At 38.6% G+C, this 24,992-nt stretch overlaps 1 protein-coding gene across 13 annotated transcripts in view; it reads right to left on the minus strand.

Annotated features, from left to right (window-relative positions):
- CADPS (calcium dependent secretion activator) overlaps positions 1–24,992 on the minus strand; it is a 466,363-nt gene that overhangs the window by 155,896 nt on the left and 285,475 nt on the right. For all 13 annotated transcript variants that reach the window (XM_042450102.1, XM_042450101.1, XM_042450096.1 and 10 more), the window contains 2 exons: positions 24,190–24,326; positions 10,898–11,085 (listed from right to left, as the gene is read on the minus strand). In XM_042450102.1, coding sequence (XP_042306036.1) covers positions 10,898–11,085; positions 24,190–24,326 — 325 coding nt within the window. The remainder of the gene's footprint in view (positions 1–10,897; positions 11,086–24,189; positions 24,327–24,992) is intronic.

Below are 24,992 nucleotides of genomic sequence, written 5' to 3' on the forward strand. Positions count from 1 at the left end.
TTTATTTTTATTATCTAAATTCATATGTGCATGCTTCTTCAAATGCAGATTTGGAGTATGCTAGCTCTTATTATTATTTCCTTCCCCCACCATTTTTATAATGTTCTCAAGCTGCAGCAGAAGATTATTGGAAAGCATTTTGGAAAAAAAAATTACATTCATGCTGTCCTTTAGTCTTTCCATTTAATTCAACCTTCACATCAACTTAATATTTGGTGTTTGCTTTTCACATGGAATCACTGATGCCTATTGTTTGTGAAATATATCCTTTACCATTGTACAGCACTCAAACGTAAAAATATACACACAGAGCATGTATAATGTAGTTGTTTTAAACTAGGGTCAGGATTGGGAATACAAAACAGGGAGGAGAGAAACAGTGAAGGAAATGTCAGGCTTATGGTATCTGTAAATATCTGTGTAGTAAGACAAAGAATTACAGACATGCACAGCCTATGCTTCTCTATGTGAATTTAGGTCAACCTGCAGAATCGGAAATATCTCAGACCTGAACGGTAGCAGATTTTTTCCTGTTTGATACTGTTTGGATCCTGCCAGAGAAATTAATAGGGCATTGTACAGATTGAGCGGTGGTTTGGAGTGGGGGGAGAGGGAAAGAAGAAGAAGGGATAGTGCCAACAAAAGGTACATTTATCAATTATATTAAACTCACAAAGCAGCTATTTCTAATGCGGATTTTAAAACAACGTAAACCTGTCTAAATTTTCCTCCCTATGGCTAATATTCTACTTGGACTATTATTTTTTTCAGTCTATAAAGAAATATTTTGAAATTTAATTATAAAGCTTACCAATAAATGTTCCTATGACAAAGACAGTATTTTCTTTAGACTATGTCTTTGTGCAAATCACAGGGTTAATTATAAATTATAATTAGAACCAGGGGTCCTAAGGCCACAATTTCTTTCTGGAAACCCCCCACCTCCCCCATCATACCCTTTTCTAATTGTACTCAGGTGCCTCAGGCACTAGTTATGCTGCTACAACAAATATATCACAATCATTTCTTTTAAAACTGAAGAGTAATATAAGAGGCAAGAGCATGCATTTGTACGCAGTTAGAAATGTACAGTAAAGCTCTTTGAGGTGAATCCTTTGGACATTAGCATGTTTGAATATAGTTCTGAAAGGAGCATATACCGTATTCTGCATCTTTCATGATGATTTCTCCCATCCATGCGAAATATCTCCAATAAATACCTGATGGACAGGTGAGGTTTAGAGAATAAAACTACTCTTCCCTTCCCTGTGTTTTGTGCCACAGATGCCATAGAGTATCTGTGACTATTATCATGCTAAGAGCACATCCAGATGGTTGCACGGCTGCAAGCCCAGCCTCGCCGTGGCATTACCATTACATAACCAAGTCTCATCACAGAGACAGCTGTAGAAGCAAAGATGCCTCCAGTATTCACACCTGGTTTCACCCGCCAGGTCTTGGTCCTTCTGCTGCAGTTATGCCATGAAAGCACTACATACAGTGCACAAGGGGTTACAATGCACACTTGCACGTCATAATATTTTATGGCTTATAAAGGGAGATCAAAATATCCAATTTTCTTGATCTTGCACTTTTTGAGATTGCCATGCTATTTCTGCAGCCAATAATTTGCTGTTCAGCTATGAACTCATACATGAAACCCATGCTAAGACATGAAAAGCCCTGCTAGGTCTGACCAAAAATCCTTCCAGTTCAGTATCTTATTTCCCATGTTTAGCCAAATGGATAGCCCTGGGAAACATTTTCACTGTTTCACCTCTGGAATGTATATATGTAATTGCATTTCACACTGCCTCTGAACACATCAATACTTTTGTTTTAGCTAACATAGCTATAAGGAGAGACCTATTGTCCTTTAAATTGTCTATTGTTGTTGTTGTGTGCCTTCAACTTGTTTCCAATTTGTGACAACTGTAAGGCAAACCTATCATGGGATTTTCATGGCAAGAGTTGTTAATAATAATAATAATAATAATAATAATAATAATATATTTATTTATATCCTACCTTTCCCTTTTGAGGATCTAGGCGAGTAACAACAGTCCAATATAATATTTAAAAACGGTAGTAACATGATCCCAATCCCCTAGCCCTCCCACCTTCTGCTAAAATACAAATAAAACATCATAATATATAATAACAGTAGCAGTATCACACATTACACTCAGTTGCATAGAGAATGCAGCTAAGAGGAGGCTTGGCATTGCCTTTCCTTGACTTGCCCAAGATCACCCCGTAGGTTTCATGGTCAAGTGGGGAATCAAATCCTGTCTTCAGAGTCATAGTCCAAACTCAAACCACTCAAACCACTACACCACATGTGTCTAAGCCCCCTTTAAAGCCTTAATAACATGACTGTAAATTCCATACATGTAAGATCAAGAGTAGGAATATCGTGCTTCAGATACTGTCCCATGCCCAATGAGGTCTGCCAGAGCATGGGGCAGTACTGTTTTCAGGAGGGAATCACCAATTGTGGATAGAATTTGAAAACAAATGGCTACAGATAATTACTTTTCACATTAAGAAGCCTGTAGTCATGCTCCTTTTCTGTAAGAATGTCAAGGCTGTTTTTTTGGGAGGGGGACCAAGTAATGCTTTGTAGGAGTTATTTGTTATTTGGCTAGAGCAGGGGAGTATTGTCTCCTAGTAAATAGGCTCTTACATCTTCCTCATCATATGAACTGGTGGTGGTGGTGTGGGGAGGCAGACAGGATTTAATTCATTCTCTAGCCTTCAAACAAAGGTCCTGCACTGCAGAATCCTGTTTGTTGTTTTTTTAATTTGCCTTTAGTCAAATAATATTGGAGAAAAGAAATATGTTACATGAAATGTTGCAATATAATACACGAGGAAATGTGCCAGAAATACTTCCTAGATGGTTTCAGAAAATGTTGCTCCAACATTTGACTGGATAAGGGTGAACAAACTGAAACTTAATGAAGAGAAGACAGATGTGGTCTTGGTAATTCAAAATGCAGATCAGGGAATACAGATTAAGCCTGTGCTGGAAGGAGTTATACTCCTCTGGTGTACTCTGGATTCAGCTCTGAGCCTGGAAAGTCAAGTTTCAGTGATGGACAAGAGTGCTTTTTCACAATTAAAGCTTGTCCATCAGCTTCACCCATTCCTAGAGATTTCAGATCTGGCCATGATGACACATGCTTTAGTTGCATCCTGCTTTGATTATTGTGACGGTCCTTTTAAAAGTGTTTGAAAACCTCAGCTGCTTCAAAGAGCTGCAACCAGATTGTTATACTGCCACCCTCCTTGCTATCATCGTGAAGGCAGGTGAAGATTTTTTCTGTTGGTAGGCATCTGAAGACTCATTGCTCAAGTGGAAAGGGCCTTGGGAAATGTCTTGTTTTCTTTTCTTTTCTTTTTAAAGGTTATATTTTCAACTGTTTCTAATTTTATTGACAATTTATTGACAATTGACAGTTTAATTAATATTATTTATTTATTTATTTAAACTCTTTTATGTGTGAGGAATTTTAGCTGTTTTTGCTTTTAACTTTTGTTAAGATGCCTTAAATCCTGAACTGGGGGAAATGTGGGATATTGTCATCATCATCATCATCATTGCTGTGACTAAGGAGCCCTGCTTGACCATGGAAACTAACTGGGTGAGCTTGGTCAAATCACATTATTCAGAGCTGTAGGGAATACAAAAAGTCAGTCTGCTGGCAGCAAATGTAGGGCTGGACAACGGCAACAGGGTCTGTTCCTCCCAAGTTCCCCTCTGCAGGCCACAGCACTGCATCATTGGCTGAGAAAAGTGTTCATGAAATTATCTGGAAATCTATTTCTAAATTGTTTCCAAATTGTTCAGGACTTTTTTTGTGTGCTTATTTTGGAAGTTTTTTGGGGGGAGGGGAAGATGTTACTCCAGGTTCTGTTTTCATCTGGATAATAGGGGGGAAAGGGAGAAAGAAAACTTCCAAGGAAAACCTTTTGTTTAAAATATCAACTATTATGAGTTTGTTTGACCAAAAAAATGCAGCTTTGAAGTAATCCTGAGGCATTTTAAAACTTTTCCACTGGAGAAATCTTAGTAGTAACCCCACAGATGAGGCACACCCCTTAAAACCCTTTCTTTATGTGCAATCTTTACTGTGAACAGCAAGTGACTCTGTCATTGGCAGTAGTTCTATGAGAGGCTGGAGAAGCCACCCCCAAGATCCACAAGCAGTTAAGCAGCATTCAGAAAGCAGAGCTGAGATCAGTTACACACAAGAGCCAGTAAAGAAACCAATAAGGGATGTCCCCAAGAAAGGTCTACGAAGCAGAGTTGAGGCCAGATTCCTTCAAGTCTTACTAAGCTAAAGTCCAGGGAGGTAGAGGCTGAAGCACACAGCTGGTAAAGTCTTTGTGGAGGCCACTCCAGATATGATTGGGCTAAGACCTTGATAGTATGCTCCTGAAGTGGCCCGCTGCTGCAATCCCAAATTGGCACTACCAGGAGTAGGATGTAATCCACTTCTTTTTGATCCAGTCCAAAGGGCTGGACTGCAGTACCGGCATGGCTTTTCCAAAAGCCGCTTTATTTGGCCCATGTGTTTTGGGCCAAAGGGAAAAATAGTGTCAGATAACACTTTCAGGCTGGATGCTGGCAAAGTAAAAAGCATTTCAGGAACACTAGGAACAAGAATAAGCCAAGGAGTTGTTACTACCGTATGTCCAAAGTCTCCTATCACAAAGTACTTTTTCATCCAGCTTCTGTTCACTTCTCAGTCACAGTGCAACTGTACATAATCTGAAGTTACTTAGCCTGAGACTTCTGTCCCATCAGCAACACAGGTTGAAAAGCACTAGACTGGAATGACAGATTGAGGAGAAACTCAGCTTCAAATTCTCATTCAGATAGGAACTTCAGTGGTGACCTTGGGCCAACCAGCCTGGCTTATGACTTTATCACATGAGTCTTATTCTCACTGCAATCACGCAAATCCATGAAAACACAAACATTACAGTTTCATGATCTATCTTGCACTAGACATCATGGAACTGGGGCTGCTACTGCCACTGCACTCTTTTCCTGACACCCACTTAAACTGGGCATTCTGTCCTATGCCCTATTCAGCATGCCTTTGGCGGGTACAGATCGCCAGAAAGAGGTGGCCAGGATTGCGGGGCGCGGCTACGCGGAAAACAAAGGAGCACTGAAAAGCGGCTCCTTTTAGCGCCACCACAAACTGCTGGCGGTGGCGCGAGCATGTCGCTGCTGCGCGGGTCCATCTGGACGGCACGCAACAGTGACGTCACAGCTGTGTGTGCCATGTATACGGCGCCGCACAGCAATGACGTCCTGGTGATGTGCTAGGGTTGAGGGGCGTCTGGAAACAGCACCCCAAGGCAACCCTAGCATGTCTTCAGGACATGCTAAAGGGCCCATCTGGACCGGGCCTTTCCTTTCCTTTCCTACTTTTTAAAATGTAGTTCTACAGTGATGGTAATGTGACTTCAGTTAAAAAAAGAAATGAAAAGAAACAACAACAACAAAAAGAGCATATCAGGCTGTTTGGGAATAGCAAAGGGGGAGGAGACAGGTGGAGAGGAGAAGATTGTGACAACACGACTGTCAATCTTTCAACTGCCCTAGTAGTGATGTTTCACACTTGAGGAGTCCTGGGACTGCCATGATTTGGGGCAATTGATGGGTTTTCCCTGTCAATGAAAAACAATGTCATAATCATATTTGGCAAACACAGCAGTATGAGTCAGAGGTGACGTCATGTAATATGTATCAGCAAAAGCACTCTTTTATGATTATGATCACAGTTTAAAAACCATGTATAGTAATCACCCGAGTAAGGTCTACCTCAGTGGATTGCTGTGAGGCTAAAAAGGGATGGGAGAAGAATCATGACTGTGGTCTTGAGTTTCTCGATGGAATAAAATTGCAATTAATCAATAGAGTTTATTCACTCCTCCTCACCCAAGACTACACAAAATATATATATCCACTCTATTCCAGGTCAGCATTCTCTGAAGATGCCATCCACAGATGCCAGCAAAATGTCAGGAATAAACTCTTCTAGAACATAGCCCGAAAAACCCACAAAAATGTGATTAAACAGATGAAGCAGCACCGCAGTGGATCCAACAACCATTTACTAGAATGACAGGAGAAATATTGGCATTGGGGAAAAAAAGCTTTCCACCAGAAGCAGAAGTCTTCCACCAGAATTTTTCTTCCAGAATGTTCCCTTAAGTGGTCATAAAAGAATGGGCCCTGATGTCTGAGACCATGCATGGCAGCCATCAAACAGAGACATACACTTAATTAGGCCCAAAGCATTTTGAGTGTGACTCTTTGTCAATATCTGTTCTTATGCTAATGAACTACTTACTTACAATATAACATGTAATACTGTGTGTCAGTGCCTAATCAGATCAGTCAGACTTCATTCACTGACTATTCTGAAATGTACAAGAGCTATCTTTATTGCTTTGGCTTCTTTGGGTGGATAGGTTTTGACTTTTCTCTTGTGACTGCCTATTTAAGTATTATTTTACATGTGGTTTTATCAGGTAGATGTGCCTAGAAATCTTAAGGGATTTAATAAATATCTAGAGCAAAATACAAAATCACAATACCGTTTATGTAATGCAGAAAGAAGGAAACTCCATCATGGTTATCAAAACTGGAATTAATATTGAAAACTCAAAAACAACTGTCTGCATTTAAATTAAGGTTTTGCTGTGAGAAATCAAAAGGAAGGAGATTGACTCGCCCACTGTAAATTATATCAGAGTTTCTAAAAATGAAATAGCAATCAGTAGACAAATTTGTTCTTGCAATGCTTGGAAATATACTAGGCAAAACTCTGTTTCTGTTTGGTAGACATTTCATATGATATGGCACAGGGGTCACAGCTGAGCTAGAGGTGTATTTCTAACAACAGCAGCCATTTTGTTCCTGTCCTGCACTGACACTGATCAGATAACCAGACGTATTCATGAAACAGGACCCTGGATAACATCTAGTTAGTTTCTTTCCTCTGATGGCCTGTCATTCTGTCAGTCCTGACCTTCAGGCTGTCCTGCACCATCTGAATCACACTCTCTCTGCACTTTCTCACTGACTGCAAGCTACTGTTGTCTCACTGTCTGACCTTACACAAACACAATACAAACAGACAACCCACCTCAGCTCCATCACTGTCTATCGCTTACACGGGAGATTGATAGCCACATAGAATTCTCTCTCTTCGACCTTCACTACTAGAGTGGCATATTCTGACTGACAGCCAACCTCATTTCACAGAAAGCTAAAGTACCAGTACTTGGTTGTATGAGCTTTTTTAAAAACTTGTTTCTAAAATTGCCTCCAAAAAGGAAATTAATGTATAATTCTGACAAGTGCCATATTAAAGATGATACAACACCAGTTTTCTAAAGTATTTGGTTTGCAAGTTTATTTCCAATTGTAGATTTTGAGAAATAATGTTCACAAAACCTACATGGTACCATTGTTATTTTCTCTCTCTCCCAGAGTTACTTCACTTTCCTCTTTCCTCACTTTTTAATTTTTAAAGTACTTTTTTTCTAGTAAGAGAATATTCTAAAACATGGTAAGAATAGAAAATCAGAGCTGAATAAAAACAAATGTTAAAAATAAAAATGAAAAAAAAAAAGGCAGCAGAGGTACCTTTGGAAAATAAACACAGTAAGTGAACCATGTAAGTTTTGTGAACATACAGTGGGCAGATACAATGGTATCTACTGGGGCTTGGTTCCAGGATCCTCTGTGGATACCAACATCTCTGGATACCCAAGTCTCATACCAATGGCATTGTAAAATGGTGTCCCTTATATAAAATAGCAAAATCAAGGTTTGCTTTTTCCCCCTTTTATTACAATATTTTCAAGCCATGGATGAAGAATCTGTGGATACAGAGAGCTGACTATATTTTTTCCCTTAAAATCTAGTGGAAATAAAGTGATAATCTGCACGCTAAATACTTAAGAACAATGGTCTATCTTTTTTTGCTTTATGTAGGAGGAAAAAAGAGGAAACCATTCTTTTGTTTTTATATGGTTAGCTGTCCATCTAGCACGTTTTTGTCTATGTGCTTGGCTCTGACGTTTGAGTGACAAAGGGAGAGAACTTTTCATTCTTGGTTATTTGTTGTGAGTAATTTACAGTGCAAGTGGATTGAGGTAGCACTATAAGAATCTTTTCAAGGCTGAACACAGAGAACGTAAAAGAGCTACATAATGGGAAAATGCATACATATAGCAACAAAAGATTTTAGTTATATGGAAAGTATCTCTTGGCTCTACGTTATACTGCACAAACACAGATGACCCATAGGTATCTGTGACCACAAAGAACATGGACTTTCTTCTCCCAGTTCACTATACAAACACAATCAAACCGGATTCACATAGTTCAGGGTCAAACTGTTGCCTTTTCAAATGATTTATCATAACTGCACATTTTATTAAATGCTGTGTTTCTACATTTTATTTTGATATGATGTAAGCTACCATGTGAGGGCTTAGCCCTAAAGAGACCTCACAAAAATAACTAATAAATACAGAACTCTGCATTGAAGTACAATCATGTAAACGGTGATTTCTTACCTTTTGGGCTCTGGAGGTGGCTGGGATTTTGAGTCTTTCCTCTTTTTGGACTCCTTTTTGGAATCCTTTTTTGCCTCTACTTCAGTGCTTGGGGGATTATTTGCAACTGGCATTATGCCACCAAGTATCTCTTCCATTTTTTGACTTTGGACATGATAGGAACGTTTTTAAGTGGAGTAACAGAAGGACAACAGAAATAGAAAAATGAAATAAATAATAACAGACAAAGTGAAAGAAAATAAGCTAAAGGTAAATAGTAATAATAACAATGACAACAACAACAAGATGAGGTGGAAGAATAGAAATAAATGTTCCAACAATCAATCAACAAAAGAAGCAAAGGAAAGTCAGAATCAAAAAGAAAATAAGGAGAACGAAACTCTGTTGTCCTGACAAGGAGGATCAAGCAAGCTGTGACTTGAGTGGCAGCCTTATAATGCGAAATACCATCAATGTGTATAATAATTCATTATGATGTTTACCAGAGAGCTTACAAAAACACTTCATTATTTTGTAACACTCTGTTATTCAGTAGCATATGTAGAGCAGAGTGTGATATCTCACTGTATAGAATGCAACTTCCAAAAAGAAAACCATCAGTGCAAAAGATACCAAACAGTCTTTATGGAAAGGAAACTTAGCTTAGCAACAGTTTCATGCATAAAGCAAACTTGAAATGTCAGTGTAGCTATTATGGCTATCAAATGGTGACAGGGGGTATTTTCAATGTCAGTTAACTTTTAGAAGGTGCAGGGTCTGATCCATTGTAGTACACTAAATTGGTATAACTGGGGAAGGGACGAGAACTGCTTAATGGAAATATTAGTTTTTTTTAAAAAAAAACAATCAAAATTAAGTCCTGGTAGAGTTCTATGAAAACTTGTTGTATCTTTGTATTCAGAGTGATTATACAGTTCTGTATCCTATGATATTGTAACCATTAACAGTGCCAGAGAGGCTTTAGGAGTCAGGAAGAAGTTATAAATGTGCCGGATCATCCAGAAACCAAGAAAGGCCTTAACATATTAGAAAGGAAGAATGGCAGAAAATAACTATGGAGTTTGTTGCATTGGCTTTGCTCTCGCGATAGACATGGGATGTAACTTTATGAAGTTGGATCTTATTTCATTTCCCCATCACTGGGGAGTATGCAGCCCGTTTGCAATCTGGGCTTCTGCCGCATCTCTTCAAGAATGGAAAAATCCCTTTCTTGAAAAGATGCAGGAGTAGCCCAGAGAAGCCCAGGTTGCAAACAGGGAAATGTGATAAGATCAGCTTTCTTAAAGTTACATCCTGCATCTATCATGGCAGCAAAGCCAATGTGATAAATTCCTGAATTGTTCCTTCCCCTTCTTTTTCTTCTCATGATGTCACTGGAGGATATTCAATTAATTCTCGTTTGATTTATCCTGTTCAGTACAATGGCTACATGAAGATCCAAATGTGTTCAATTTCTTAACTGACTAAAACATATCTGAAACATACTTTCTGAAGTAAATGAAATGTAGATGGCGGCTGAGATCTTGCACGAGTTGGGTAGCATAATGTTCCATAAGCACAGACCTGCAATACTGCCACCCTAGGAAGACAGCTCTTTTCTCAAATGAGGCCTCGTTTCTCTTCCCCTACTGCAGTACTATGACTGGAAGGGCCACAGTCTGGTTGCCTCACTCCTTCCCCGGCCAGTAAACAGCCATGACAGCATCACTGGGGTATGAAACTTGCCTTGGGAAAATGTGGAAGAGCTATAGAATAGTCCTTGCAACTCTCTCCAAAAGACAGATGGGTACACATGTCACCAATAGGATCACAGTTATTATTTACAAGAAACTCATTAAAAGCTTTTGGCTCTCTCTCCACAGTAGTCATTGCTTTTTTTAAATTTAAAAACAACACCCAAAATTTAAATCTAGATTTATAAACTACTATTAATGCATCAATTGCCCATGTCAAATAAATAGTATTTCCTGACTTGTTAAATATAACAAAATATAATGCCTTGTAACTAATAGGCTATATTGCAATTTCATTTAAATCAAAGTGATATTTGGTAAATACATTCTTACACCCTATTGGAGATCTGTTCTGCAGCCTCCTACTACCTATATTCTTTCCAAACAAGAAACAAAAATAAACAAAACTGATTACATTCTCAGTTATATACTGGACAGATTCACATAACAGTCATTAACCAAAGTGATGCTTATTTGTTTATTGAATTAAGAAATGCTTTATTTAGGAAGGGATACTCCCCACACTGGTGGGACAAGTAGATCTCCCTTACCTGTTGCCATGAACATGTGATGCACAAAAAGCAAAACTGTAGTGAAGCAAGGTGGGGTCAATCATTGCTCCGTTTTCGGCTCGCTCCAGCAAGTCACTGAGGTAGCAGAGATGCCTGTGACAGCCTCTCACTCCGTTACGGGCACAATACTCATCTAGCACAAATACCTGGCCAGGACTGAACCAGCCCTGTGTAGAAACAGAGAGGATGGATTTCAAATACAGATTTTTTTTTTTTAAAAAAAATGCTAGGCACCTGAGACAATAAACAATAAAATAGAAAAGAACAACCTATTGCCATTGAAATGAAATGCATCTGTAAAACACACCATTTGACATGATTTAAGTAAATTATAATTTAAGTACATCCAAAGATATTTCAGATTATCTGGAGAAATCTAGGGCTACATCTAACTTCATCTCATGCAGTGAAGATTTCCCATCTCCTTCTCTACTCTGCTGCTCTCCCACTTGCCACAAAAATGTGCTTTGGAGGGTCTACCAAACACCCTACAGCAGATGGCAGAGGGAGTCCAATAGAAAGAGACAGAATCTTCTCCACTGGTAGCTACCGCCCAGACAGTGCATGGACAAAACTGATTTTTCCCAATGCATCATAACTACAGATGAAAAAGAGAGAGTCTTGGGATGTATTTTTTTAAAAGTTTTTATTTCTTTAATTAGCTCAATGTGTTTCCAGCAAGAAATATTTGTATAGGCTTCTTCTGGGTATGTTAAAAGAAAAGGGATAATACATATGCACAAATAATTATAGGCAAGGCATAAGTGAAAGAATGCATGCCTCCTGTTAAACTGCATATGAAATACATTAATTATAAAACAATATGTTAAACTAGATACAACTGAATATATGTAAAATAATGGCCTCTAAATACTCACAAAGCATTCTGAAAATCAACCTACAGGATTTTTTAAAAAATTAAAATAAACTCTTATGCCTGGCAACTGATAGATAAAATATACAAATACTTCTTGGAGGAAATATGTCTGGCTAATTTAAGGAATATAGATTTTTAAAATACACCCTGAGATTCATTGTCTCTTTTACATCTAATTCATTGGATGTTTCCAGTTCCTTCTGCTTCTGCATGTTAACACAACCAGAAGAAATCCAATTACAGAAACAATAAGAATTTGTGCAGCTTTTATTACTTATTTTTTTCTTCCTCCACAACTGCAAAACAAACACACATATACTAATTGATTGCTACAAACAACAACAAGTGATACATAATTGAAGCCAGTGGAGTCAGACACGGATAAATGGTACCAATCAATAATTACATTCGGGGAAGGGGTGAAGTCTTCCACAATTCTGTTCATGCATATAAAAAGCCAACTGCAGTACAGGAAATGAGAGGCTTTGGCCTGTTACAAGACAGCCAAAATAAAGCTGCTGTCAGTCACAGTGGAGGTATAGTTTGTGCAATTGATGCACTCCTTAGGGCTGGAGTGTGGCTTTGGTGCGACTTCTGGACTCTTAGAGCGCATGCATCATTGAAACACCATACCTCCACTGTGACCGAAGCAGCTTTATTTTGGCTGTCTGTAACAGGCCAGAATATTCAACAATCACTGCTAAGTCACCTAGATTAGGAACTGCCATGTTTTTGAGTTATATACTGCTCTTCTGGTTGGACAACTACAGCTCATTAGCAATTGTTTCAAGCCCCCACAGATGTATACAACAGGGGTTGTTCAAGACTTAATTTAACTTGAATACCCCACAGAAATCATTGGACAAATTAGTCCAACAACTAACTGAGTAGCACTGCATGAGCTAATTTAAGCATGGCTAAGTTTGGATCCATTGTATTGACTCTATAATATTGTTGTTATGTGTTAACTCTTCCATCAACCTAGAATTTCATGCTTTTCAGAGTCTGGCTAGTTCAGCTCTTCTTGCTAAAATTTATTTATTTAAAAAATACAGAACATTAAAACTTTTTAACATTAATGTTATCTATTTGGAGAGGTTGATAAGACGTGAAATCTATATAGTTATATATAGTATATATATAAATTATACTTTGAAATATAGATTTTTCAAGCAAACAAACATATTCTGTTATTACAGTGTGATATAATAAACCTCCTAAGTAGCATGTTGTTGTTGTTGTTATAGTCTTTCAAGTCATTTCTGACTTATGGTGACCCTAAGGTGACCCTGTCACAGGGTCTTTGGGGCTGAGAGTGTTTGACTCATACAAGGTCACCCAAAGGGTTCCCATTGCTGAGTTGTGAATTGAACCCTGATCGTCAGCATCCTAGTCCTATGTTCAAACCACCAAACCATGCTAGCCCTCTAAGCAACCATAGATTGTCATATATGGTATTTTTTTTTTTTTTTGCCAGATACAAGTACAAAGATTGCAAAGGCTATTTTTTGGCCCTATCTCCCAGAGCTGCAACCTATAGAATGCTGACAAGCTCTGGATAAGCTCTCCTTGGCAAACATATAACATATCAAGCAACACTTTGGACTGATACATCAGAGCTTGAAAAAGGTCACTTTTTTGAATGACAACTTCCAGAATCCACTGCATGGGCATGACCTGAGCCAAATGGACACAAATGCTCAAAGGAATAAGTGTCTGGTTGGTGGTTATGTGGATTACCACCAAACTGTTACAATCTATGATGATGCAATAAATGATTTTAAACTACAGTTGGCCCTCCTCATGCATGGATTTTTTTATACATGGATTCAAGCATCCATAGCTTGCAAATATTTTTTTAAAAAGTATAAATTTCAAGTATCAAACCTTGATTTTTTCCATTTTATATAAGGTACACCATTTTGCTATGCCATTGTATTTAATGGGACTCAAGCATACACGGATTTTGTTATTCATGGGTGTTCCTGGAACCAAACCCCAGCGGATAACAAGGGTCCACTTTATTTCTATTAAAATTGCAATTGTGGAAATACATGGTTTTTTTCTGCATGTAATGATTGACTGATTCTTATTGTATGTGGGTCTAGATTACTTATGTCTTGCCTAATATTATATTTTGCCAATATTTCTGTGCCCCGATTCTTATATTCCAAGATCCATCTATACTTATGAGATACCAGAAATGAAAATTTCTAAGAAAGGTTGAAAGCTACTGAAATGTCTGTATCCATGATATGTGGTGGTACTCTAGCCTTGCTCAAATATGTGACTGAAGGTGAAATGAATCTTAATCTACAAAAACATTACACAGATTTCCACACAAGGTTTTTCAGCATGGGGATAGGTAGTTCTATAACCTTTCCTCTTCCATAAGCACCTTTATATAGCTCAGGCACCCCTCCTCAAGAGGAAATTTTAAAGGGCAGCCCAATGTAGATTATATTAAATTAATGGGGAAGTTAGGCCTAGGTTGTGTGACTCTCCAGATGTTGTTGAACTGCAACACCAATCATTCCTTACCATAAGCTCTTCTGTCTAGAGCTGCTGGAAGTTGAAGTCCAATGACATTTGGAGGGAAACACAAATTTCACTCCTGCTCTAGGCAAAGAGAGAGAGCATTGAATAAACAAGACACTCTTTTGTCCTTTGTTTGTTTTGGACTTCAGCTCCCAGAAGTCTGAGCCATCTTGAGCCCCCAAAAGATGGGCCAAATAGAGTGGCTTCCAGCCACTCTGAGGACATGGCAGTTGCAAAAGGAGCAGCAAAACCACCACCACAACAACATCAACAACAAAACGCTCCTTGCCAGCAGCTCATTTGGGACCACCATGGTGGCCCACGTTGGGAATAGGCCTTCTGATCACTGTGGTCCCAGGCTGATCAGGGGCCAATTGCAACTGTGGCTAGAGGCTGCTCCTATCCACCTGTCTACTTCACCCCAAAGTCAGTGATTCTGGTGCTTAAGTTCCAAACTCCTGGAGGGCCACAGTTTGGAAATTGCTGCTCTAGATTGATAATGGATACACATTTGCTGAAGGAGATAGTGAACTTTATCGCACGGGCCCTTGAATGGGCCCATTGCATTCTAAAAAGGGGGCATTCAGGTCTCTCAACATACCGTATATACTCATGTACAAGTCGACCTCATGTATAAGGCGAGGGAAGGTTTCAGGGTCAAAATCATGGGTTTTGATATGACCCATGGATAAGTTGAGGGTAAAACTTAGGGGGCTATAAAGAAAGATGGAAAGGGTCCCTCCTTCTCCTTCTCTGGACCTCTCCCAATAGATTCCCAGGTGCTGCAGTAGTGGTTTTAACATCGGATTGAGAAAGGAAGCAAGTGGATTTAAATGGAGAGTTGTTTCCATAGGAAGCAAGGTCTTGCAAAAGGGACTGGAGAGATGGTTTTAAATGGAGAAGTTTTTTTTTAATAGGAAACAAGGTCTTGCAAAAGGGACCAGAGAGAGAAACAAGTGGGTTTAAATGGAGAGATTTTTCCATGGGAATCCAGGTCTTGCAAAACGGAGCAGAGAAAGAAGCAAGTGGGTTTAAATGGGGAGTTGTTTCCATAGGAAGCCAGGTCTTGCAAAATGGAGCAGAGAAAGAAGCAAGTGGGTTTAAATGGGGAGTTGTTTCCATAGGAAGCCAGGGCTTGCAAAATGGAGCAAGAGAAAAAAGTGGATTTAAATGGAGAGGTTTTCCGATAGGAAGCAAAGGCTTGCAAAACAAAGCAGAGAGAGACACAAGTGCTTTTAAATGGGGAGTTTTTCTGATAGGAAGCAAAGGCTTGGAAAAAGGACTGTAGAGGGAAGGAATTGGTGTCAATGGAGACTGGGGCATCAGGTTTGCTTGCTTTAAGACCCTTCTAAGCACTACTGATGTATTGATATGGCCTAAGGGCTAATCAATAAACATTGATTGATTGACTGATTGACTGACCCTTATATAAGTCTATCCCAAATTTTACGGGCAATTTTGGGGCATAAATTTCTCAACTTATAGTCAAGTATATATGGTATTCAACATTTAATCTGTTTAATGGCTTTATAAGTCACTACCACATGACAAATAAAAGCTTATTAAACATTATGTAAATCACTATCACAACTACTGAGTATGGATGGAAGGTGACTGGAAGCCACTCTGTGCAGGTGTATTGTAAGCATAGAGCATTATATTCTTGGCAGTCTCTGCACTGTACATTATTTGATTTCTCTGAACATTCTACAAGGGCAGCTGCACATGTTAAGAAGTGTTATAATAGTGAAATTTCAAGGTTATGTAGGCACAAATTATTAAACAAGTGTCCTTGTGAAACTATTCCAGCATGCCAGAGCATGAAACCATTATATTTTTTTACAGATGATCTCTCAGTATGAAGACAACAATGATGTCTTCCCAAGTGGACTCTTTCTCACCTTCATTTTAATTTTGCACATATGCTACAAATGCACCCATGCACCATGTTCACAAATCTTCAGTATTGGTAAGGCTGCTGAACAATTGATCAGATGCATTGCTTTAATGCTCCAAAACTGCAAAAATCTTTCATCTTTTAATTGAAAAGTTCCTGTGGTGACTAGATCAGTGCCCTGCCCCTTTAGGCAACTTCTTTGCCACCCCATCTGCCACCCCAAATGCTACGTCTTTGAAATGACGCTGCTGTGAAAAGATTAAAATATATTTTCTACCACTCAGATGACACCACATCTTTTCTGGATGCCAAAATAGCTACTGTTGAGGAGAGTTGAAGAAATATCAATTAAGAACTCAGTCGAAGGGATTTGCTTATCCTTGTTGGGCCAACTCCAGAACAGATTGAAAAGAGATTAAAATAATGAGGGGCAGAATCAAAGGCATGGGAAACAGACATCATTCCTTTCATTATCCCAACCGCCAGAAAGCGCATGTGTGAAAATGAAAATGAAAATGCCGATTGAGAATAATGCAGAAGTTGGACTGTCATAAGGTTCCTGTGATAGTGGTTTCCTTTCATTATATCACTTCAAAAGGACTACTAGAGTTTTTAATTTTAGTGCTTACTGAAGCAGAAATATTCCCCATATTTAAGATGTTTGAGGTGTTTTTACTTCTCAATGATATTGTGGCACAATGGAGGGGAGGATATGGCAAGATATGGGGAGTAAAAAAAAGAAATAGTGTTTTTCAAAATATTAAAATTGCAGAAAAAAACACAGCTGCTGAAAACTACATGTATGAGAAAGACATGTAGCTTCAGACAACTTTTACACAGAAGTAAACACACTGTGTAAGTATGATCATTATTTGAGAAAATAGTTCAATGAGCTGCATTTAGCAGCAATAAGAAACTTGCCCCTTCTCTCTTATACCTGATCCAGAAATTCAGTTTGATTTTTTAATCTTGCAAAATTTATCTAATATTTTGTTGTCTTCATTTTTTTCTAAATCTCGGGGAAAATAGGCAACAAAATTTACATCTGATGCAATCATCTGTGGTTATTTTGTGAAACAGGACTAGTTAGTAGAACTTTCAGTTCAGAATTTTGCTCAGAAACAAAACCTAAAGTTAGAGAGTAAGCTCTTTTTTGCAAGTTCACTTTCTGAGCATGCTATCTGCTGTGCTACTAGTTTTCCTGCTTTTTATGTGTCCCGATGCTTCTGGGCTTGCTGACAAATCATGATTTAGTACTGCAGCTCACATTGGGGAGAATTTTACTGTCCCGGACACTTATCTTTCATTGGCTTTCTCATGTGAGCTGCCATCTGAAACCAGACTATGTCTGCCATGGAAATTTCCCCACAGCCAGTATCATTCCAGCAGATGGTTGTTGTTCTCATTTATGGGTTCTTTGTTATTTTACTTTGGCCAAAATCCAATGGTGTGCTTCCACATACCCTGCCAGAAGAACTGGGACATTTTCCTTTTCCTCTTCCTACTGAAGCCTTCCATAGCACCAAAAACCTGCTCCATAGGAGGCTTCTGGTGTTGTTGGTTTTATTAATGCAAAAGGGGCTGATTGGGGGAAAGGGGAGCACCAATTCTGGTGTAAGTAGTGGGCTCCAGAAAAAGAGCACCCTTGGATCTTTACCTCCTTTTTCAGATCCAAATCAACAAACTCACACTACCTTTCATACTTCCAATCATACTGTTCTGTTTTTGGAACAGAACAGGGCAGGAAAACTGTGTCCTACCCTTTATAATCTTAGATCTTTATTTTATTTACAGATTGTTATTGCAGCATTGGGCTGTTTTCTATAAATGGAGTTTAAGGTAGTCAGATAATAAACATCAATAAAAATTTCATCTGGCATCTTGTTTGTGACATATGCAGGCATACATCCAACTTATACTTGCACATGCTTTTTTATGGTCAGTGTGGATGACTAATTCCTTGTACTCTTCACTTAGATTTCTCATGCTGGGTAAACCTCCACAACCATTTGGTAGCCAGGAGACAAGTATGTGTGAGTGGTTGTGGTAGTGGCAGCATCAGCATCCAGCTACATGGTATTTATTAATTAACTTATATTACTGGATTTATATCCTGCCTTTCTCGAAAAATGGGATTCATTTATAGAGATGCAAGAAATTTCCTGATGTAAAATATCTGGAAATTTTAAAGCTGTGGAGAGAAAACATTTTTTCAATTTTTTGAAGGAAAAAAACCCCTGACTTTTAAAAAAAAATCCAATCAGTAGTAGTAGCTGATTGAAATTAATTTTCAGTCAATTGAAACACACTGAAATTCGCTTTCAGTCAGTAGTAATAACTACAATCAGTAGTAGTAACTGACTGAAATTCAGTTTCCTACTTTAATACATGAAATGCATTATGTGTGGCTTGGCCTGACATAAATATATCATGTTTGATATAATAATAAGTACAATTTGTTACAAATGGAGCAACATGGTCCTGAGCTTTAAGGAACCCTTGAACTATATGGAACCTCTTATATTTTGGCAGGAGCATTCCAAAAATGCATGCATACCCCCCAAAAGAACCAAAACAAAACAAAAATCCAACCTCCCCAGCAATAAAAACAGAAGAAACCATCAGCAGTAGTATAATTATTACTACTGTTATTAGTACTACAAATAATAATAATAATAATAATAATAATAATAATAATAATAATAATAATACATGTTTTCTCTAGTACTCCATAATATAGCAAATATATAAAGCAAATATAAAAATACATATTCCCATAAAAAGACCTAAGAGAAGGAAAATAAGGTCTGGAATTGCAAGGATGTGGGATACTGTACATAGTGTTACATAAAAGTCTATCTACCAGATTGTTTTTAGAAATAATGTGGGTGTAGGGATATATGTGAACACCTTATCTTAAATATTTTATTCATCATTCCAAAACAAAATAGCCCATGATTCATTGTTTATTTTTTTCTGAAAAAGAAGGCCTTTTTTAAAAAAGGGAAAAAATATTTTCCTCAATGAATGTTTTCCTTATTTTTTCTTCACATCTCTAGGCTGTAAGGGCAACAGAGGCACCCACATGGACCCTTATGAAATCTGGGTGTAAAAAGTCATCATCCTGTAGCTGGCTGCTGAAGGATAACCTCTTGCCCCCAGCTGTCCCACACTGATCCTGGCTTCCAAATGGCAGGGCATGTTGGTGTATACGACAGCCAAAGACTATATCTTCCCCTGCCACAAATAAATCTTGATTTATTAACACCAATATTTAAATTTTGAAACTAATCAAAAATAAATTTCTAAACTGAACATTTGACAAGAACTTTCCTGGTTGCTACTGAAAGAGCACATAGCATTCCTAGCGTTTTCCACTGCCTTCCAGCATTTCCTTGGTAGCATTTTAATTTTTCTCATTTGATCAGGTTTTTTCCCCTCATTTAAAAATGTTGAATGTTTTCAATTAATTCAGTCTGGCATTTTCACAAAAACGTACATCCTTCCCCTTTTTTCAGTGAAACTATATTTTTATGTAAAACAACAGTTCATCAAAATGGTGCTGGTTGTTGTTTCATTTCAGACTCAAAGAAGATAGTAGTCATCTCTATAGCTCCTGGGTCGAATTTCAAGCATAGTAGTGCAGAATACGTTAGTCATCACATGTCAAATCTTCAGGGCAAAGAGGCACCGATTGGAGTTAAAAAAGAAGAGAGCAAGTGCAAATGATAGACAGCGCAGTCCTCTTCTAAAAGACCATTTGCAGAGACACACTCTGAGGAGCCCATGGCTATGGAAACTGTGGCAGGCAGCTTTAGTAAATGATGCCAACAACACCTCTGTTTCTCCTTCCAAATGCTTCTCCCTGCCAAGAAGTGTCGCCTCTGTCTTATCTGTGATGAGTCAATTTCTTTGTTTTCATACAGAATTATGCCTCAGTCAAACTGTGGGAAATCATCTAAAGCTATGCCGCACGGGCTCAAGAAAGAGCAAGGATGCTGCCTTTCAGGGCATTTCTTAGACTTCTTGTGATGTCTAATGGAAATATTAGAGTTAGCAAGCCTTGTTGAAAAAACAGCCAGGGATGCACACTTTGCTACCGAGAGGGTACTGTATTTATTCTAAACTCAGAAAACCATACATCACCTATTTCCTCCAGATTCTGTTAGATCTGGATTGATTTGATTTGAATTAATCCACATGTGTCAGTTTTCCACTAGAGACCGACTGACACAGTTTCTTACATGTTAGCCAATTTGGCCTCCTATCCTGCAAACCACCACCAACATAGCCTTGCAAGTTAATGTTTTGGATCAGGTTTCAGTCATACCCATAGTAGTGCATAGTAGTGCAGAATAGCATTACTAGCTAGTATGTTCCACTAGCTAGTATGTACATGCGGCATGAAAAATCTTAGTGTGAAAAGCTGTGTAAAGCCTTAAAAATGGCGAACAGTTTGATATCCTTTGTATGGTGTTCTCTTTCTCCCTCTTTCTCTCTCTTTCTCACACATACGCACACACACACATCCAAGAAAAAAAAATAACAATAGTTGGGCTGTTCCTCTCTCTATTAATATTCCATATTATTCCATACATTCCATTTAAGGCAGATTTCTGACAACCCACTCATTTAAGTAGTAACACAATATATCACTTTTTAATGTTTTTAATTAAACCTATCTGCATTTTAAGATGAAAAGCTCTGGGCACTGTAAACATCCAGCTTTTGTGTGAATGACTGAACATCTTTTACCTCGAAAAGAAAAAATGGTATATCTGGGCATCCAAAGATATACATATGCACCACTTTCACATCATCCAGTGCTATCTGTATCTGTTAAGCTACAGTAAGTGTATTCAATATACCATCTCAATATGAATAAATGTAAGTTTTAGGAGCCAGAAAAGGAGAAATACAGTACTGTATCTCACTCTAGCAGCAGATAAAAACAGACATACTAGATGTTAAGGGTAGAGGTGTTATGTAAACTGATTGTTACTCCTGAGTATTGCTAGTAACCATTGTGGCCACACTCTACTAGCAAATCCAATCATGTCAGTTCCAAAACAAGGGATTTATGTTGCTTTTTGATAATAAATTATCATTCATGCACATACAACTCTACTTAAAACATTATATGCAGAGCTAAGCTGTTGTTTGTGATGGATTAAGAATCAGAGGAAGTTCTGCAAATATAGTTGTCCCTTCCAATTTGTGGGGGATCCGTTCTGCCTCCCCCTGCAAAGCGGGGAAAAAACACCAATATTGGGGCCTCACTGATTTCAATTTTGTTCCCTCCCTGCTTGCTGTCTGGGAGTAATCAAGACCGCAGATCCCAAGTCCGCAAATGGGGATGAGGTACTGTACATGCTTTTCAATCACCTTGAGAAGGAAGCCTTTTAAGCAGCTGCTTCTTTTTGCTCTGCTTTTCTGTGCCATGCCATACTTGATTAACATAGGTATATGTAAAAAGATGAGCTATGATAACATGGCTAGTCACTACTGTTGAAATATTTGCACGTCTGCCTTCAAGTCCCACCCTACCATCCCACCAGCATTCACTGTCCAACCTATCAACCTCCAGTGTCCACCTATGCAGCAGACCATAGTATGCTGTAATCATAAGCAGAGAAGTGGTGCATAACACATATTTGCAAAACTTGTAGTATACATCAAGAAAAGCAACCCAGCTTCATGCTATAACAAAATAGCGTAAGAGATAACATTTCTTCAGGATCATGATACGTGCAATCTGTCAAACCAAAAATATGATACAAAACATCCAAACCAATATTCTGAGGATTGTGAGTCCACCACTCCAACATCTTACATTTAGTGGCTGAACTCCAAGTGTGGAATGCCTTTTTATTAACCTTCCACATTTCCCCCCGCCCATTATTTTACAAAGACGCAAACGCTGATCTATAATACCTTTCTCTTTATACTCTTGATCTATACTTAGGATCTATACTTTGGATCCATTCTCTTGATCCAAATGGGAGACTCAACACCATTTCCTGAAGACAGGAGTAAGAATTCCTATCATTCTGGACACTTTGCATGTGGACAAGGCTCCTGATTTTCCAAGGCTCAATAGGAACAGGAATTTCTCCTATTCACAAACATTCCTTTCCCCATGAGGAAAGTAATGATGCAGTGGGGTTGGGCTATGCACTGCCCTCATTCCATGTTCAGGAAAGCACAATGGGTAAGGCTTGAATACACCTGCTATGTTTGGTTTAAAATGACAGGCCTGTACAGCAACTCTTATAGGATATTTTGCTATGGTAAGGATGGTTAGGGTAATGGGAGCTAAAACACTGACCTAGACACATATTTGTTGTTTAGTGCCTTCAAGTCATTTTGGACTTATGGCAACCGTAAGGTGAACTTATCACGGGGTTTTCTGGGGCTGGGTGTGTGTGACTCGCCCAAGGTTTCCATGGCTGAGTGGGGGAATCGAACCCTGGTCTTTGGAGTCATAGTCCAATGTTCAAGCCACTACACACCATGCTGGCTCCGGATACATGAGTAGTTAAGCCTCACATTATTTAGAGCAGTGGCTCTCAATTTTCCTAATGCCACAACCCTTTAATACAGTTCCTCATGTTGTGGTGACCCCCAACATTAAAATTATTTTTGTTGCTACTTCATAACTGTAATTTTGCTACTGTTTTCCAATGGTCTTAGGCGACCCCTGTGAAAGGGTCGTTCGACTCTCAAAGAGAACCACTGGTATAGAGGTATATTTAACCAACCAAGAAATGGGCTGGTGGGGCCCATCTACCTCAGTGTCATCTGTATGACCTGAAGCTGGCACTTTTGGCCCGTGTGTTTCAGGCCTCAATTAGGGAGTTACGGGAAAGGATCTGTAAACTTAAGCAGAGCAGTGGAGGACAGGGAGACCTGGAGATGTCTCATCCACAGGGTCATCATGAGTCAAGGTCAATTTCATGACAGGTAACAACAACAAAACCATGTACTGGGTTGCACTCTAGCAAAACAATCCCACAGTTTTCTTTAATCCTAGGCATGCCCTAAAGGTCTGTGGGGCTTACTCCCCAAAAGTATGTTTTGGATTGCAGACTCAGTGTTATACAGGATGAAGATTATAATCGTAATAATTCAAAATCTGGTAGTCAACATTTTTTCCAAAATCTTTAGAGGCTGCTAATAATTTTTATGAGAAAAGATTCACCACAGTTGCATGAAGTGCCAATACATTGTGCCAGAGGTGAACACTGTGATCATTAGAACAGGCAAGAGGTAACACTGACGTGAATGTAATATACATTGAATGGGGGGGGGGGGGAGGCTGGATCATGACTCCTGAGGAAGTAAGTCACTACAATTGGCCCCCTGTATCCACAGATTCTTTATCCACGGATTCAAGCATCCATGGTTTGAAAATCCAAAAAGAAACCTTGATTTTGCCATATAAGAGAGAATATTTTACAAACTTATTGTATATAATGGGACTTGAGCGTCCATGGATTTTGGTAATTATGGGAACCAAACCCCAGTGGATACTAAGGGCAATTGTATTATAGAATGAAATCCAACTTCTGATGAAACCTAAGTGCAAAAGAGCTGTAGGCTATTTGCAATATACTTTCCCAAGAGCCAAATTTACAATGAATATCAATTTCACACTGCTGGACAGGAGGAGGTGATGATAAGCATAAAATATGACTGTCAGTCTTGCTTCTTGGCTTGATAGTATTTGAATGAGAAAAATAGTGTAAAAGAGGGAACATGAATCTCTGTGCTGTGTGGTGCAGCTAGGAGAGATAGTAACTTCAACACAGGATGCTTCTAAACACAAGATCTGTCAGGGCCACATTCGGACCTGGTGTAAGTAAGCACTACTTCCACTCACTGCAGTGGCACAACACACACTTTCACCAGATCAGACATTGGTGCCCGGCATTTATATAGACCAAAGAATATACTTGCCAGACAAGAATAGGAATCATTAAGTCTGTGGTCCAAAGTGAGGCGCTGAAGCATCTCAAAGAGTGCAGCGTGGTCAAAGTTACAGGGATTGGAAGAGATAAATTCATCCATGCCATGCTTTTGAGCTCTATCTGCATCTGTTCATTTATACATATAAAGAAAGACACAATTTAGAGAAACACATTGCATTGCATTAGATGCATCAAATACAGACCATGACGCATGAGAACTAAGTTGCTTCCTAGCATTGAAGTGCATTTCAGGCTCACAAGCCTCCATCAAATATATTCTTCACCTTCCATTGTCAACTTGCAACACTTATTGATTGGCTTATTGCCTTTCGGCCCAAATCAGTATCAATATCAGCATCTTTGTTAACTAGAGTTCATTTATTCTGTACTTAGAAGTGAACAAAAAGGCCCAATAACATCCCCTTTTTTTGTAACTAAAAAAACTCAGCACAGATGTAAGTTGCATTTTGGGAACCTAACAGTCAGCCAGTTCCTATTTATTTATTTCTAAAGAACTTTAATAGATTCTGTCATTCTGAGAAAATGTGGTTGATTACATTTTCTTAAATTTACAATATTTGAATATGCATAACTCCATTTAGATTTTTGGGAACAAAGTAGCATCTGCTTTTCTGCTCTTACAGTCAAAGAATAAAATTAGTTTAGAAAAAAAATCTTGTTTATCTCCAGCACATTTTAAATCATTCCCCCCTTCATAAGAAACAACCCAATTAGCAAAAAGGATGCTCCTGTAAATGTTGCAGGTAAATTAAACAGAGGCATAACTTCCAA

The sequence above is a fragment of the Sceloporus undulatus genome, chromosome 2 (genome assembly GCF_019175285.1).
Source record: "Sceloporus undulatus isolate JIND9_A2432 ecotype Alabama chromosome 2, SceUnd_v1.1, whole genome shotgun sequence".
NCBI lineage: Eukaryota > Metazoa > Chordata > Lepidosauria > Squamata > Phrynosomatidae > Sceloporus > Sceloporus undulatus.